The sequence below is a fragment of the Callospermophilus lateralis genome, chromosome 2, assembly GCF_048772815.1.
Source record: "Callospermophilus lateralis isolate mCalLat2 chromosome 2, mCalLat2.hap1, whole genome shotgun sequence".
NCBI lineage: Eukaryota > Metazoa > Chordata > Mammalia > Rodentia > Sciuridae > Callospermophilus > Callospermophilus lateralis.
Genome location: NC_135306.1, coordinates 206410079 through 206426170, shown reverse-complemented (window position 1 = coordinate 206426170; position 16092 = coordinate 206410079). Strand labels below are relative to the sequence as shown.

At 56.7% G+C, this 16092-nt stretch overlaps 1 protein-coding gene across 2 annotated transcripts; it reads left to right on the top strand.

The window, feature by feature from the left end:
• Positions 1 to 9942: 9942 nt before the first annotated feature.
• Clcf1 (cardiotrophin like cytokine factor 1) lies at positions 9943 to 15510 on the top strand. Of its 2 annotated transcripts, XM_076844819.2 has the most exons (4): positions 9976 to 10029; positions 10216 to 10652; positions 12226 to 12392; positions 14211 to 15510. In XM_076844819.2, the coding sequence occupies exons 3-4, from the start codon at positions 12240 to 12242 to the stop codon at positions 14703 to 14705; spliced, it is 648 nt and encodes a 215-aa protein (XP_076700934.1). In that variant the 5' UTR covers positions 9976 to 10029; positions 10216 to 10652; positions 12226 to 12239; the 3' UTR covers positions 14706 to 15510. The 2 variants fall into 2 exon arrangements, with proteins under 2 accessions (XP_076700933.1, XP_076700934.1); XM_076844818.2 differs by having other exon boundaries at positions 9943 to 10652.
• The last annotated feature ends 582 nt before the right edge of the window (positions 15511 to 16092 follow it).

The window sequence follows — 16092 nt, the reverse complement described above, 5'->3', positions numbered from 1 at the left end:
ATCCTGCTGGGTGGAGAGCCCAGAAGTCTCATGGGTCTCCTTAGAGTTCTGCAACTTGCAGAGCCCACTCATTTCACAGTCTCATCTGAACTTTACCATTACCTTGGACACTTCATGATATTGAGGCTCACTTGTAAGTGGTGGATCTGTATTCTCCGATACCAAAAAAACTTAGGGAACTTTCTAGAGTTGTCCTGCAAGCTGGATGTTGGAGAAGGCCTGCCCCAGTGTCCTGGACTGCTCTGAACCTGGTCAGCCTGTCCTGTGACTAGGCCCCCACGCCCTTGGCAGGCAGGCTGTGTCTTCTAGGTCTACCTAGTCTGTGAGGCATATACAGCAGGTGCTTTGGAAAGTTTTTGGAGGTAACTGGACCTCATAGATGTGGGTGCCAGCTCCTCCCCATTCCTGTTCCTGTTCTAGGCAGTGCTTCCCCCCTCTGTTTGCTGTAAACACTTGCCCTATTCCTCAGGGAAGGGAAGGGACATCTAATATCTCTTTCAAACTCCAATCTCCATAGTCTTTTTTATTTTGTACTGAGGATTTAATCCAGGGGCACTCTGTCATGGAGTTACATTCCAACCTTTTTTATTTTGAGACAGGGTCTCACTAAATTACTTAGGGCCACACTAATTTGCTGAGGCTTGCCTCAAATTTGTGATCTTCCTGTCTGTTTCCTGAGTTGCTGAGATTACAGGCGTGTGATACTTAACTGGCTCCATAGTCTTTCTTAAGTTCCTGTTTCATTAACATTGCAACAGTCAATGGCTAAAACTGAAGTATGTACAGATGCTCCATTAGGGACCATGAGGAAGGTGTTATGAGCATATTGCCACCATCCCTGTCCTGTATGGGGAATGTGGAGTCTAGATGGTACGATGACTTGCCCAAGGTCATGCAACTGGTAGAGGAGGGCAGGGCAATTCCCCTCTGGCACTAAGCCTCCCACTTACTCTCCTAAGAGTGCATCAATGAAAGGCCCCAAGGAAGCAGGTGTCCTCTGAACCAAGGCCTTCAGGAGCTGGGACAGCCTTGAGAAAGGCTTAAGGCTTAGAGGGAGGTTGGTGGGGCGCAGGGGAGAGCTCGGGAGGAGCAGGCAGTGACTCAGCAAGACAGGATAAGGATCTTCCAGCCCAGGGAGAGGTAACCCCACTCCTCTGCCAGGGGAGACGGAGTCACAGGGCCTGCGGCATGGGTTGGCCAGGGCAATGGAACATCCTGGGAGAATGGTGGGGACAGCTCCTGGCGGGCAAGGGAGGAGTGGAGCACCTGGGGGTATCCCTTCTGTCCCTGCCCTCTTCACACACCCTTCACCCAGACATCCTAGTAGATGGGAGATAGAGCCCTGGTCGGGCAGTTGGAGAGAGTCTGCTGCCTCTCAGCCTCATTCTGGCTTCTTAGGGGAAGCAGAAGCATGTGTGGGATGTTGTTTGGGGGGACCTGCACTGGGCCAGGTATGGGTGGGGGACCCGGGGTCGGGCAGGGCTACTGATGGAGTAACAAGAGCCCTCTGGCTCTGGGGTTTCTGCTGACATCACGGCCAGCTCAGGGTGAAGCAGGGCCCTCTGGGCTCCTGCACACTGGAGGGAAAGGGAAAGTGCCCACTTTCTTGCTCCTTCTTCCCTGCCTGCACTCTGCCCGGCCTATGCTCACAAGCACATTGTAGAGTGCACACAAATGCGGTGGGGAGGGCTGCACCTGGCGTTGTGATGCAGAACCTCAGGGAAGTGTCCTGGGCTGGCCCTCTCAGCCCACCCGGAGCCTTACTCTGCCAGCTAGGAGGTGGGGCCCTTGGGAAGCAGAGGGAAACCCCTGCCTGCTCTACTCCTATTGATGGGTGGCCATCTAACTTCCAGTCTGATGCTCATTGATGGTCCAAACTCCCTGCTAATGGAATCAGATGCTAGCTGAGCTCTCCAGCACTGTCAGGATCTGGCCTGTTGCTGATGAAGGGAGGCAATGTGAGGTACCTGGCCCAGCATCACAGTCAATTCACATCAGGGAGGCTGGGAGGCAGGAAAGCCCAGTTCTCCCTCTGCATCTGGATCACGAATTCTCCAGGAACTTGACTCTCTTTATGTCCCAAGAAATACCTTATTGTCCTTAAGGACCAGCTATGCCAAAGGCCACATGCCTCACAGCCAGGGAATACTCAGCAAAGTTCTGCAGGGTGAAGCCTGCCCTCAGACTGGGCTTCCTCTTTTTTTTTCCAAGAGTCCCCTGCCTTGCAACTGTCCCCAACCTCAGGTGGGCACTTGCATGGTGTGGTTAAAATGGCATTTGCTGGGGCTGGGGATGTGGCTTAAGCGGTAGTGTGCTTGTCTGGCATGCGAGGGGCGCTAGGTTCGATCCTTAGCACCACATGGAAATAAAATGAAGCTGTTGTGTCCACCGAAAACTAAAAAATAAATATATAAAAAAATGGCATTTGCTTAAGTCAGCTATTGCTAGGTTCTAGTTAGTCCTTGTTCTACCACTCACAGGCTTATGTGACCTGAGACAGTGATTTCATCTATGTCTCGATTTTAAATGGAAAATGGAGAGCTTCCGCCTTCAGAGGGTTCTTGTAAAGGTGAGATGGAGTGGTTCTGGGGAGCCTAAGCACAAGCCCAGCATGGCAGCGACCGGGAGGCTCCTTTCAGCTCCTGCCCTCCTGCTAGGCCCTGCCTGGGTCAGTCTCCACCCTGCCACTCCATGGCCCCTGGGGCTCCTCTGTTTTCAGCACCTGGGGGAGGAGGCACTCAGGGAATGTCTAAGGAAGGAATGAGTGAATTAGTGGTGAATTAGTGACTATTCTGTGGGATTGTCTGACCCCACCCTCTGCTCACCTGTCAGGAGAGGCTTCCCTAGTTCAGGATTCTGGACCCTCTCAGGCCAGGGCCCCTTCAAAACCAATTCCATGGCTGGGCAGGACATGGTGTTGTGGGGCACCTGGAGTCTTCCCTGAGGATGCCAGTTATGGGGGAAGGGAGAGAAAGTGGGAGTATGGGAGGGGTGGGACACTAGCCAGTTTCTGAGGCGACATTGACTCACCTACACTCCTTGGAGGACAGCTCAATCATTACCTTGTGCCAGCTCTGCCCCCCCCACCACCACTCAACCACACCTCTTGGTGCCTGACTTGCCACCCTCCTGTGGAAGGTCAAAGGAGCTGGCAAACCAGTGTTCCTGTCATCACTGAAAACTCCCACCATCCTGTGGAAAGGAGGACAGAGGTGGTCATACCCCATTCTAGAGAGGTGACAGGCTTGTCCACACTGGCCAATTAAAAGCCAGGTATCCTGACTCCTAGCTTGGCCCTATCCAGCTGCAGGGAGCCATGTGGCAGTGCCTGGTGTGACCCTGCCTGCTCAGGCCACTGCATTTTTACCCTGAAGTTCCCCTTTTCTGGAAGTTATCTGCATTGTCCTCCTTGGCCCTAAAGACGCCCACTACCACCTGTGGCTGATTGCTGGCCCAAGACTGAAATTCTTGAAGGCAGGTGTGGATGTTCCTTGTCCTTTCTCTGTCTTTTTAGGACTTAGCACTGGAACAACATCCCACAGCACAGATGGGACTTTTCCCCTTCTGAGGATGCTCATTTGGAAGTTGGGGATGATGTCTCCTCCAACCTCCACTCTTATCCTCACCCTTGCTCCCGGGCTGTTGGAGCTGGAAGGGCACTAACAAGGTTCTATTTGAGAATCACTGGGGAGCAGGAGCTTTCCTGAGCCCCCAGCTGAAAATCAGAGGACAGTCACCTGTTCCACTCTGTCCCACAGAAACCCTGCAGGGGCCACTCCTGCCCCACTTTCCTTCTTCTACCCCAAATCTCAGCAGCCCACCCCCATTGTCGACTTGGCAGAGTGAGGCACAGCCTTTGCTCCAGCCCCCACCCCACCCCAACTGGCAGCTCCTAGCCTGCTGCCTTTGCCCAGACATGGCAGAGGGGCACTGGCGGCTTGGAGATGGAGTTGATTTTCCCTTTGGCAGTGTGGGAGAGGGGGAGGGGAGAGGCTTGGCCCCCAGTGGGTGAGGGGAGAGGGCAGGGCGGCAAGTCTGGACAAGAGGCAGAGGGAAAACATGATTTTCCCAGTTTGTGGGTCACTATGTTAAGAATCAAAGGCAAATCGGGGGGCCCTGAGGGCTGCCTGGAAAGCAAATTAACTTGCCCCCAGTAGGCTCTGAACTGCTGCCCTCGGTTCCTGCAAATCCATGCCTTGGAGACTTGTAAGGTGGACATTTCCTATGGCAGGGCGGGGCAGCATCTTGGATGTCCCCCAGCTCTACTGTCGATTCCTTCTTCTTCCTCACCAATGTCTCCCCATCTTGCTCCTTCAGCTCCGGCCTCCTCCCGCTTTTCTCACTCCCACTGTTTGCCTCTTTGTGCATCCTCTTCCCTTTTAGGTCCCTTCTCATTTCTCCCTCCTCTTCCTTCAGCCCCCCCTTTCCCCAGCCCCTATTCCTTCTCTCTCCCAGCCCCCTCCTCTTCTCTGCATCGGGGCTGCTTTCCCCCTGACTCAGCAAGGTGCTTTATAAGGTGCCGAGGGGGCTCAGCCAAATCCAAACCACATTGTCTGCACAGCCTCTCCACCAGGGGCAAGCTGTAGAGTTGCTCAGAGGAGGGGAGCGGGCCCAAGCTGCTCCTGGTCACCCTCGCCCCTCCCCTTTCCTACTTAGCTCCCTCTCTCGGAAGGGGTAGCTGCTAGGGGGACCTCCCTGCAGCCTGGGAATCAGTCACCGGTGGGCATATGCCTTCTTGACCTTGGGCATGGGCATCAAAAGATTTGTTGGGCTCCTAGGCCAAGAATGTCATTGAAACTCCAGAGTCCTGGCTGCTGGGGGTGGGGAGAAGGTGGGGGAGGAGGCCTTGAGCACTTTCACAAGGGCCCCTCCAAGGTGCTTTTCATCAGAGCTGCTACCAATGCTCCAGAAAGTCCCCTACCCCCACCCCAGGCCAGCTCTCTATTCTCAGCTCTTTTTCTCCTTGTTTAGGAAAAAAAAAAAAAAAAGAGGAAGAGAGAATGAAAGAAAGGAGAGAAAGAAAGAGAGAGAGAGGGGGGAAAAAAGAGAACAACCCAACAACAAAGTCTGTCCCACTCCAGTGAGGTAATTGAAAACAAACTTCTTCCCCACCCCCCCACCCCCCCTACCCAGTTCTCCAGTACAGAAAAGAGAAGAGCTGTCCTGGGAACTGGCCATGACCATGATGCCTACTCTGACCCACAGGCTGGAGGGGCTGTGGTGGACTGGCAGAGTACCCTCTTAGGGGCATAGGCAGGAGTAGGGGATGAAGGTATGGTGCCACTCCAGAGGGAGCATTACCTTCCAGGTCTGCTGCCATCCGCCTCTCCCCCTTTGAAACAACAGGTACAACAAAGCAACTTATTACCAAATGATTTAATTGGTGGTATGCTGCTTCTAGGACACCCAAGGCTTGAGGACCCAATGACTGTCCCCCAAGACAAATCACAAAGTGGGGCTGTATACAAGCCCCAGATGACAGCTGTTTCCTCTGCACAAGGTCACTCTTCCTGGCAACAGTTTGGAGAGGGAGGAAGTGGGAGGAAGAGAGACCCTCTTGGGAGGGTTTGGTCTTATGGGTCCCCGAGGTCTTATGGGAGGGAGAGGAGCCCCAGAAGCAAAGTCCCAACCCAGACCCTGACCGGAGGGGAGGAAGGAGGGAGAGCACTCCACAGCCAAACCTACCTCACCACCGGAAAAACCAACAACCCAAAACCCCAAAGGAAGGAGGGTGCCAAATGTCTCAATGGGGAAGTGTTTTACAATCGGGATGCTCCCTCTGTCCGTGGCCTTGAATCTTCGCATTCTCGCTGAGTCACCAGCGAAGCCTCTGGTGTTGAAACTGGTCCGGTGCCTCGTGCTGATTAATGAATTACAAATCCCCCACCCATGTGCCCTCTCCCTGGTCACTGGGAAGAAGAATGAAGAACCTTGTGAACTAAAGAGAGAAGCTGGGCAGTGGGCCCTCCTGCCCCCTTCCTCCCCCTCAGGGGGCATTGTGAGCTGGTTAGTCACCTGCCCCAGCCTCTGGCGCCTCACAGGGCTCCAGCTTTTGGAAATGGGACAAGCAGCGGGACAATAGGCAAGGGGGGCGGTCAGCCCAGACAAAGGGCAGCAGGAAAAACACCATCACTTGCTTTGAGGCCAGTTCGCTGGCATTTGGGAGAATGTGTCATTGCATTTACTCAAGGGGAAGGGGGCGGGAAGGTTAGAGATGAGGAGGCAGAGGTAGGGTGGGCGCAGGGAACCCAAACAGGGCAGGAGGCAGGGGGCAGGCGTCCCCAGGCGGAGTCCGAGGAAGAAGCCCACATCGAGGCAGGGTCCCGCCCCTGGTTCTCGGTGTCTGCAGACGGACCGATGCCCTCCCAGCCCCCTCCCCCAGGAGGCCCAGGGTGGTACCGCCGCAGCCTCGCCTCACCTCACCCCCCCTCAGTATTGTGGGAGGGAGAGGAGCCCCAGAAGCCCTCCCTTCCCTCCTCCCCCGCCTCCCCCCACCCCGGGGAGGGCTGCTACAATTTGTGGTTACAGCTTTACACGTCAGAAAAAAAAAAAAAAAAAAAAAGTTTGCAGAATGTCCCACACCGAAAAAAAAAAAAAATCCGAAACCGAGCGAAAAAAACCTGCGAGTGGGCCTGGCGGATGGGATTATTAAAGCTTCGCCGGAGCCGCGGCTCGCCCTCCCACTCCGCCAGCCTCTGGGAGAGGAGCCGCGCCCGGCCGGCCCGGCCCCCAGCCCCATGGACCTCCGAGCAGGTAGGAGCCAGGCGTCCGAGGCCCCGGCCCCCGCCCCCGCCCCGCCGCCGCGAGATCCGGTTCCCGTCCTCCTCCCGCCCCCGGGGAGCCCCACGCCGGGGCCCGGCCGGGGAGCAGGGCTCGGGCCGGGGGAGGCACGGCTGGGCGCCCTCGAGAGGGGCCGGGCGGGGACGCGGCATTCCTGGAGTCCGGTCGGCCGGGCAGGAGGTGGTGGGGAGCGCGACGGGGAGCCCGGACGACCCGCAGACCTGGGGAGGCGGTAACCTGGAGCCCCAGAGAGGCGGGTCCCACGGAACCCGCGGACAGAGAGCCCCGCGCAAAAGTCGGGGCGAGGGAGTCCGAGGAGAGCAGCGAGGCTGCGGGGGGAGACGCGGCGCAAGGGGAGGGGGCCGGGGAGAGGAAGAGGGAGGGCGAGGCAGGGGAGCTCGAGGCCGGGCCGGCGGGAGGCGAGGGGAGGCCGACACCTCGGGCCGGGCCGCTCTCCCTCCCCGGACCGCCGGGAGGGGAAGGCGGGCGGGAGGGAAGGCGGGCGGGCGAGAGGAGCGGAGGGCGGAGGGCAGAGCAAGCCTGGCTGGGCCGGGCCAAGCGGGCCGGGCCGCGGGATTCTCGGCTTCCTTGCTGCGCGCTGCGCGGCCGCAGCCCTCCACGCTGCCCACGGCCCCGGAGCCGGCGGCAGGTAGGGGCCAGGCGGCTGGTTGGCCGGCGGCAGCGAGCCTCGGCCCGCCGGCCTGGGAGTGATTACTGCGGGGGGGTGGGGGCGGGCGCAGCCGGGCTGGACCCAGCAGGAAAAAGTCCGTCACCGGTCCGGCAGCCGCGGGCTCTGTCGGCAGCGGCCGCTCGCCCGGCGGCCAGCGGAAGGAGAGCGGGCAGGACAGGGAGTTGACGCGCGGGAAAGGGCAGCGGCCGGGGCCGAGCCCCGGAGCCGGGCGCCCGGGACCCCGCCCCCGCCCCCGCCGCCGGGTGGAGAGCCACCGGGCGGGAGCGGGCAGGGGGCGGGGCCGGGGGCGCCGGGGCCACACAAGGGGAAGGCACCACCGCCTCCGGGAGGGGTCCGGGAAGGAGAGGTCACCCCTGAGGAGGGAGGGCCAGCGAGCGGCCACCGCCGCACAGTTCCCTGGCCCTGCCCCTCGAAGCAAATCCTAGGTTTGCATGGCCTTGCCAGAGTCCCCTCATTTCTACTCTCCTGCATTCTTTTCCAGCAGCTCCATACTGAGCTCCAGGAGTCCTCCCTACAGACCTCCAATCCCAGAGGACCTCCTGTGTCCTGTTCAGGGCCCAGGATTGGGAAGGGGCTGCCAGTAGAGGAAGGGGAGACAGGCGGTGGGGGCATGGCAGGGGAAGTCTGAGCCTTAGAGAGAGGCTGAGGATGAGAGCAGGGGACACCTCTCCCTGGGACTCTGATCCAGGGACATCTCTGGGCTTTCAATGCCCCTCCATCGGGACACAGGTTCATATTCTAACAGACCAGATACACTGGCTGCCCTGGAGCCACACATTCAGCCAGGGGAGGAAACTGGCAAGAGATGGCAGCAACTGTCACTGGGCAGTCCAGAAATGTCTACTAACTGGAGCAATATCTCCTCCCCTCCACCACAGACCTGCACTCCTGTCCCATTCACACTGGTGTACACTACCCCTACACTACCAGCTACTGATTCCTGACACTTCACATTCCTGCCCACAATCCCACCTGCTGGTTCACACCCTGGCTCCTGCTGCTCTCTGGCCCCTCCCAAACCCTCCTGCACCCTCTTGATAACAACACCCTTTCCAGCTCACCCACACACTTGCCCTGGACTATTTACTTCACTTCTTCCCCCTCTGGTTTCAGCTGGCTTCTCACCCCCCCCCACACACACACACTTCACTCTGACTCTCCCTGAGCACACCCAGGGCCCTCTTGTGGCAGTCAGGTACCCTCTCCCTCCAACCAAAGCCCAGTTCCTGTCTTGGTGCCTTACTTCAAAAGGCAGCAGCCTGCCCGCCCTATTTCTTTCCCTGGACCTTGGCTTTTTCTGTCATTTGGACTGGAAGAGAAGGGGATGTTGGAGAGGACAGCAGAGATGGAGCCCCATGTTCCAGCTGGGAGGACCTTTAGCATGCACAGTGCCACATCCTTGTGCAAGCCTATGGTCACCAGATGGGTTCATGGCAAAGCTAGGTCTCCTGAGTTCCAGACCCCTGTGTCCTCACTCACCCTGCCACTTCTCAGCGGCCCAGGAGAAAGAGAACCAGGAAGAGGGCAGCCAGCTCAGAAGATGGAGAAAACTAGGTTTCTGTGGGCTTTGCCCTATGCAGGCAGGTCAGGAGGCAGCCTCCAGGGCAGTTTCCTAGACCTGTGCATGGATCTCACGCCACGGTGTACACACTACCTCCTAGGCTACTCTACCCCTTCCCCCGCCCCCATTTCCCAAAACAGACCCCCCCCCCAGGTCACTCAGTTTTGTTTCTGGTCTGGCATGAGGACAGGGCCCTTCCTCATGTAGAGTTCTGGAACTCTCCAAAGCCTCCCGACATCGTTTAGAGCTTACAGCTCTTATTCACCAATTCCAGGTGCAGTCTCCACCCAACCACCCTGGACATCCCTGCCACTAAATACTGTTAGCCTGGGGCATAGGCCAGGGAGGAGGGACAGCTGGCTGAAGACAAGTACACTGCAGTGTGCCTGTGCAGTGTGTCGGGATGGCCCTGCGCTTGCGTAGGCTGACAGTGTGTGTGTTCATGAGGGGGGCCTCGTTCCCAGGGCCCAGGGATCTGGATGGAATTAGGGGCTGGCCCCGGAGGGGGCCAGGATGGGGGGGCTGCAGCAGGAAACGTGAGCTGCACTCATTAGCTCCTCACGTGCTCAGCCGGATTTATAAACACAAGGAGAAGACGGGATGTAAACAATCAGTGGGCAGCAGCCAGAGGCAGAGCAGAGGCCGGCAGTGGGGGTAGGACTGGGGGAGGGGGCCAAGATATGGCCCCATGGTGGGGTTCACCTGTACACTCTGAGCCAGAGAGGAGGGTAGGTGGGGGCTCCAGAGACTCATTGGATGCTGCCACCCAGGAACACAGGGGAGCCAGAGCTGCTCTGGGCTCCAGTATTCACAATGAACTCAGGTATTCTCTGCGACAGGCAACTTTCTGCTTTGCTGCCTAAGATATGGGCACATCTTGCCCAGTGTGCAAGGTGTCACAGTAGGAGGAAGAACCCTGAACTTCACCTGCCTTCCTCCTCTACAGGCCTCCTGATTCCTGAGACTCCTTCCTTCTTTTCTACTTCTCTCTGGCCTGGTCAGTCAGCTCCTTCTGTTCTCCCCTGTCCCCCCAGCCCCCAGCCTGCAGTGACAGAGTTACCTCAGAACTGAAATATTCCTGGAAACACCGGCCCTGTCTGTTTAATTTCATGAGCCGTTTTTCTGCCCAGATGACTTAGCTCTTGTTTATCCAAAGGCTTCTCCCCCTGCTGTCCTTGTATAGGGAGCTGGTCCCCCCAGGGATGTCCCCCAAGGCCCAAGAAGGGAGGAAGAAACAGGCCCAGGGCTTCTGACCACACTTCTCTGCCACCGGGGCAGCCCAGTCCCAGAACTCTGGCCGTTGAGGCAATTCCTGCGTCAGTGGAGCTTTGGCATTGCCACTAACTTCAAGCAAGGTCAGATTCGTCATCCTGAAAGCTACCTCAAGACAGAAGGGCCACTGTCCCTCTCAGCAGGTCTTCAATCTCCAAAATCTCCAAAACTAACCCATAGGGTTCTGGAAGGGACTCACCAGAGATCTGGGCTGAGGTCTGCCCAGGGCTTTGTGCAGAGAAGGGCCTGGAGTCTTCTTGAGATATGAAGATGAAAGACTAGGAAGGAATCAGGCCAGACAAGAGCTAAATGGAAAGAAGGACTGAGGAGGGTGCATTCAAGCTACAGGTAGGAGAGGAAAGTGGAGTTGGTGCCCCACCCTGCTCTCTGTCCTAAAATACAGTGGGCACATGCACAGGTACCCTCACACCAGGAGTCCTTCACTCAAAAGAGCAGTCCCTGTGGATAGGAGGCACCCCTACTCCGACGACCCATCAGTAAAGCCAGCCATTCAAGCATATGATAGAGTCCATACTGACTGGCTGGGCCACTGCAAAAGTCCCCACCTGTCCCCTGTACTCTCTGAGACACTTTATAACATCCTTGATAGTAACCCCCTCTAAGGGCTAAAAGACCCAGTTATTATGACTAATTAATGTCTAAACCTAATCTAGTCTTCATTCTTTCCTAACTCCAAACCCTATCTTGACTGCGGTCAAATTGTTAGACCTATCCAATTTATTTCTATCAAAGAAACATGTCATTATAGAAAAAATTGGAAGTATAAAATATAAACTAGAGAAAAGAAACAACTTGACCTCATACCTATCCAAGCTTAAAACCCAAACGAGACCTACCCTTTGTGACATGCCAAGTGTTGCCCCATCTGACATCTAAATCAACAAATTCATAAACCTTAGCCCCAGCTAACCGTCTGCCTGCCCAAACCTAACCACATCCCACTGCTGGACTCAAACCTCAACCACACTCAATCAACCAAATCCCAAGTCTAAACTAATCTGAAGCATTAAAAGTAACCTAGTCTTTAAACCTACTCCAGCCCAAACCAATTATATCCCCCCCGGTCCTAGCTCAGATGCACACTGAGTCCTGAGCTTGGACCTCACCTAAGAGCCTGGAAAATCAAGTTTTCCCAAAAGCCACCAGCCCTCTTCACAGTACAGACCCCAGGCCTCTGGACTGGCATTCTAAACTTCTAGCATCTTCAGCTGACAACCCCACTCATCAAATACATACCTCTCCCCTTTGTGTTCCACCTCCAACACCCTAGACAAGAATGGGCAGACCCCCACACTGCCACTCGTCCTAAAGGGGATGAATGCTAAATCTCCCTCAATTTAACTTCATCCTAACACCCCACACCCAGGAACCATATCCTAATACACCCACCACTGACTGCATTAAGTCAGCCTTGTGTCCTTCAGCCTGACCATGGTGGTGTCACCCTACCTCTGCCTTCTCACTCTTCTAGCAGGCCTGGCTGACAATGGCTTGCAATGCTGACATGTGCCACTCCTTAGTTCCCTTCAAGCTGCAAGGAGACCAGGGGACTCGGAGAGGAGGATAAGGTGCAACTGGAACCCTAGCACACTGGCCTGGAGTCCCTAAGCTTGGTCCAGCCCACCACGCACATACACACACGTTGGCATGCACATGGTCACACACTGCCTAAGACTTCCTCAGCTGATACAGATATACTCTCAAGCATCTATTGATAGACGTACAAATGCCAAGTACTTGTCCTCACATACACGTTCCTTGCCCATCCTTCATCCCATCTGGTGTCTCACCTTCACCCCTGCTCCCAGCCTAGGGTGGGGATAGACACCTGAGGGACTGCCAGCTGCCTCCACACTTGGGCTTGGCCCACCCTCATGCTTCTTGCCCATCCTGTCCACAGGGGACTCGTGGGGGATGTTAGCTTGCCTGTGCACGGTGCTCTGGCACCTCCCTGCAGTGCCAGCTCTCAATCGCACAGGAGACCCAGGGCCCGGCCCCTCCATCCAGAAAACTTATGACCTCACCCGCTATCTGGAGCACCAACTCCGCAGCTTGGCTGGGACCTACGTGAGTATCCAGCTTAGGAGTCTGGGCATTGGGCAAGGAGTGAGCAGAGGAGTTGGGGGAAGAGAGCTGATAGTGGCGGGGTCCTGTAGAGTGACGGGGTGATGAGGAGGGGCCCTTTGGCTCCAAGCAGTCTCCCTAGTTGGCCTATCTCCTGCCCTTCCCTCTTAGGTGCCCCCCCAATCCCTGGCCCCAGGACTAGGCATGTGGGCAGGCCTTGCACCCGCCTTGGCCCATTGCCCGACTGGCTGCCAGCCCAGCCGCCCGCCTTCCCCTGGGGGCCAGGGAAGTCTCCTCTGTTTACACCGTGTTGTGGTGTCTCTTGCACGGGCGGGGCTGGGTGGGGATGGAGGGGCCCCACCTCCCATGCCTGTGTTTAAACTCTCTTCTGCCCCCAAACCTGGGGCCCTGCTGCTCTGGACCCATGGGCCTCCCTCTGTCTGCCTCTCCCATCCTAGCCAGGCCTCCTAGGGGGATCATGGGAGAAAGGGGTTGCAGAGAACCCAGGCCAGTAATGGCAGGGGGTTTAGAGTGTGGAGGGCAATTATGCTGTAAGGACTTTGGGGTGGTCCAGAGGTGTTCAGAGAGCCCAGGAGAGAAGGAAGGAGAGTTGGAGGAGCCAGGGACCATGGGGAACCAGCCCCCTCTTCCCGTGTTCCTCTTCCACATCCCAGACCCTACTCTGGAGCCAGGGAAGGAAAAGGGAGGAGGGTGGCGGGGGAGCTGGCTCCAGCCCCAGGATACACCGAGGAAATTAGTTTGTCTCTGTGCTTGTCAGCGTGTGAACCTCCCCCTGGGCCCTTGCCTATCCCAGGCCTCGCCCCTCTTCTCTCTTTCCCTCCCAGTTACATATCTCCTGCATCCCCTTCCCTGGGCCCCAGGCCATTCCCCAGAGGGTTGGCAAGGGCTTTGCCCTCTTCCCTAGACTATACTGTCTTCCATGCCTTTCCTGTCCCCTCTAGAGACTGCCTCAGTTTCTTCCTTCTGTAGCCCTGTTCCTAGCAACTGAACCCTGCCTTGGGGCACTGGTGAGTACCCTTCTGTCCCCTATCCCTTAGGTTGGGGGGAACAGGAACGTCAAAGAGGAGCTCTATGCCAGCAGTCCCTCTGCCTTCAACCTTGGCTCAGCTCTCTCCAGTTTCCCTGTGTAGAAAACCTTTGCTGGGCTCTGCTACCTCCTCTAATTCCCGACCCTTTTTCTCTCCTGGCTTCCCCTGCCAAATTTCTTGAAGGAGTGGTCTACACCCTCTGCCTCCACTTCCTCTCCACCCACTCACTCCTTAACCCCCTGCAATCTGGCTTCCAGGCCGCGGCAACAGTTCTCTCCAGGTCGTCAGGCATCTTCTTCTCGCCAAACCCAGCGGCATTCTCTAAGGCTCTCTCTCCTTGCTGTTTTGCAGCCGCTCTGCGGAACACTACTGCCTTCTTGAACTCCTCTCCTTGGCCTCTGCACTCTCCTGGCCAACTCTGCCTCTGCAGCCTGGCCTCCTGGCTCCTCGTGGCTCTTCTTCCTCTCTCCCTGCCCTGTGGTGGCACTCTCCCGAGGTCTGCCCTCTCAGCTGATCAGCACGTCCTTCCTGAGTGGCGCCTGCGTGGTTTTCTCTTTCTACCTCTCTTTGTAGAAGAGTTCATCACCCCACTGCTTCAGCTGTTACCTCCATGCAGATGACATTCCTGGTGAAGAAACTTAGGGGATGCCCATGAACAGCAAGGACTAGTATGGAGACAGGGCAAGTGTCAGGGAACAGGAGAAATAGACTATGGGGGCGGTGCTCTTCTGCTCCGCTCGCCTCCTTCCCCATCGCCCTCTCCTTTCCACAGCTGAACTACCTGGGGCCCCCCTTCAACGAGCCTGACTTCAACCCACCTCGGCTGGGGGCAGAGACTCTGCCTAGGGCCACTGTCAACTTGGAAGTGTGGCGAAGCCTCAATGACAAATTGCGGTTGACCCAGAACTACGAGGCCTACAGCCACCTCCTGTGTTATTTGCGTGGCCTGAACCGTCAGGCTGCCACAGCAGAGCTGCGCCGCAGCCTGGCCCACTTCTGTACCAGCCTCCAGGGCCTGCTGGGCAGCATCGCAGGCGTCATGGCCTCTCTGGGCTACCCACTGCCCCAGCCTCTGCCGGGGACTGAGCCCACCTGGGCCCCTGGCCCTGCCCACAGTGACTTCCTCCAGAAGATGGACGACTTCTGGCTGCTGAAGGAGCTGCAGACCTGGCTGTGGCGCTCAGCCAAGGACTTCAACCGGCTTAAGAAGAAGATGCAACCTCCAGCAGCTGCAGTCACCCTGCACCTGGAGGCCCATGGCTTCTGATCTCTGACCCTTACCACCTCCTCTTTTCCCCTCTGCCCCTTCAAGCTCTGCTCCCACTCTGGGTAAGAGAAACCTATATGCCAACACTTGTTGAGCCAGGAGACAGATGGTGGGATCTCTGGTCCTCCAGGCCTTGGGTGGGGGTGTGGTACGTCCTGTCCTCTGCCCAGCTCCTCGAGTCCTATGGGTCTGGAGAAGAAATGTGTCAGGGGCCATCCTGTTTCCATGGAGGTTATGTTCAAGGGAGCTGAATGGCTCAAGAGAGGGCAAAGGCTCTCACCACCTATTGCTTGCTGCCATCACCTGCCAGTGCCCTCCAGCCCCTCATTTGAAGGCAGGAGTAGGGGCCACTGTAGCATGTGCCTTTCTGGAGTAAAGCCTCTCCCATCCCATAACTCCACATTCTTCAGGAAACAGAAAGGCGACACGTCTAAACAAGAAGAGATGGAATGAAAAATGGAAGGGGTGGGGTCTGCACTGGAGGTGGCCTAAAAACCAGAAGAGGCAATATCGAAAGGGGGGTAGTCACCCAGGTAATCAGTGGCATAGGGTGGCAAACGAAGCTGCGCTGAACGTCAGGACCTCGCCTCGAGTTTCCCTGCCGGCATCACGTTGCCTCCTCTCTGCCCTTTCCCAGGGTGTCTGTGGTTGCCCAGGCTGGGAGGGCGGCCACGGCCACAGCCACAGGGTTTCCTGAAAGTTTACATTGCAGTAGCATTGCAGGGAATGGGGACAGCTCCCCAGGCCCTGCCCCCCAGCCCTACCCACTCATGACTCTAAGTTTGTGGTATTAATATTTATTTATTTGGAGATGTTATTTATTAGATTATATTTATTGCAGAATTTCTATTCTTGTATTAACAAATAAAATGCTTGCCCCAGAACTCAGTCTTTTTTGTTTTCCTGGTCCTCCTGGGGCACACTGTGGGCTCTCTGGGCCCCACCTGCCCTGGCTCCCATTGTCCCCTTTTCCCAGTGGAGGTACTTGGGGCTTGAGGAGGCGACTTTCCTCCCTCTAGCTCCAGGGTAAAGACACACAACTTGGGTCTGTCTCCTCCTGCTCCCAGCTCTGTGGTGTCTTGGTGCTCCTAGAGAACTGTCGCCTGTTGCTTTTTGTCCTTCTGCCTTTGCCCAGTCTGCTTTCCCTCTGGACATGCTTTGTGCATGTCTCCCCTCTGGTCCCTCCTGCACTTGATGAGCACAGCTGTTCATGTGCCCCTCTGGGGTTCTCCCCAGTCACCCTTGGGCATTCAGTCCCCAGGACCCCTGCCAGTGGCTGTCTGGTGGGGCCCTCACCTCAACACCCTTTATCTATCTCCTTGAGAGGGTGATGGACTATGGCCAATTCACAACTTTTAGCTGTGACTCTGTTCCTTTCTCATATTAT

What these genes read in the sequence shown, in the direction of transcription:
- Clcf1 (XM_076844818.2), top strand. Translation starts at nt 12,240, where the DNA reads ATGTTAGCTTGCCTGTGCACGGTGCTCTGGCACCTCCCTGCAGTGCCA. An exon ending in GCAGCTTGGCTGGGACCTAC is followed by an intron (nt 12,393 to 14,210) that starts GTGAGTATCCAG and finishes TCCTTTCCACAG; the next exon opens with CTGAACTACCTGGGGCCCCC.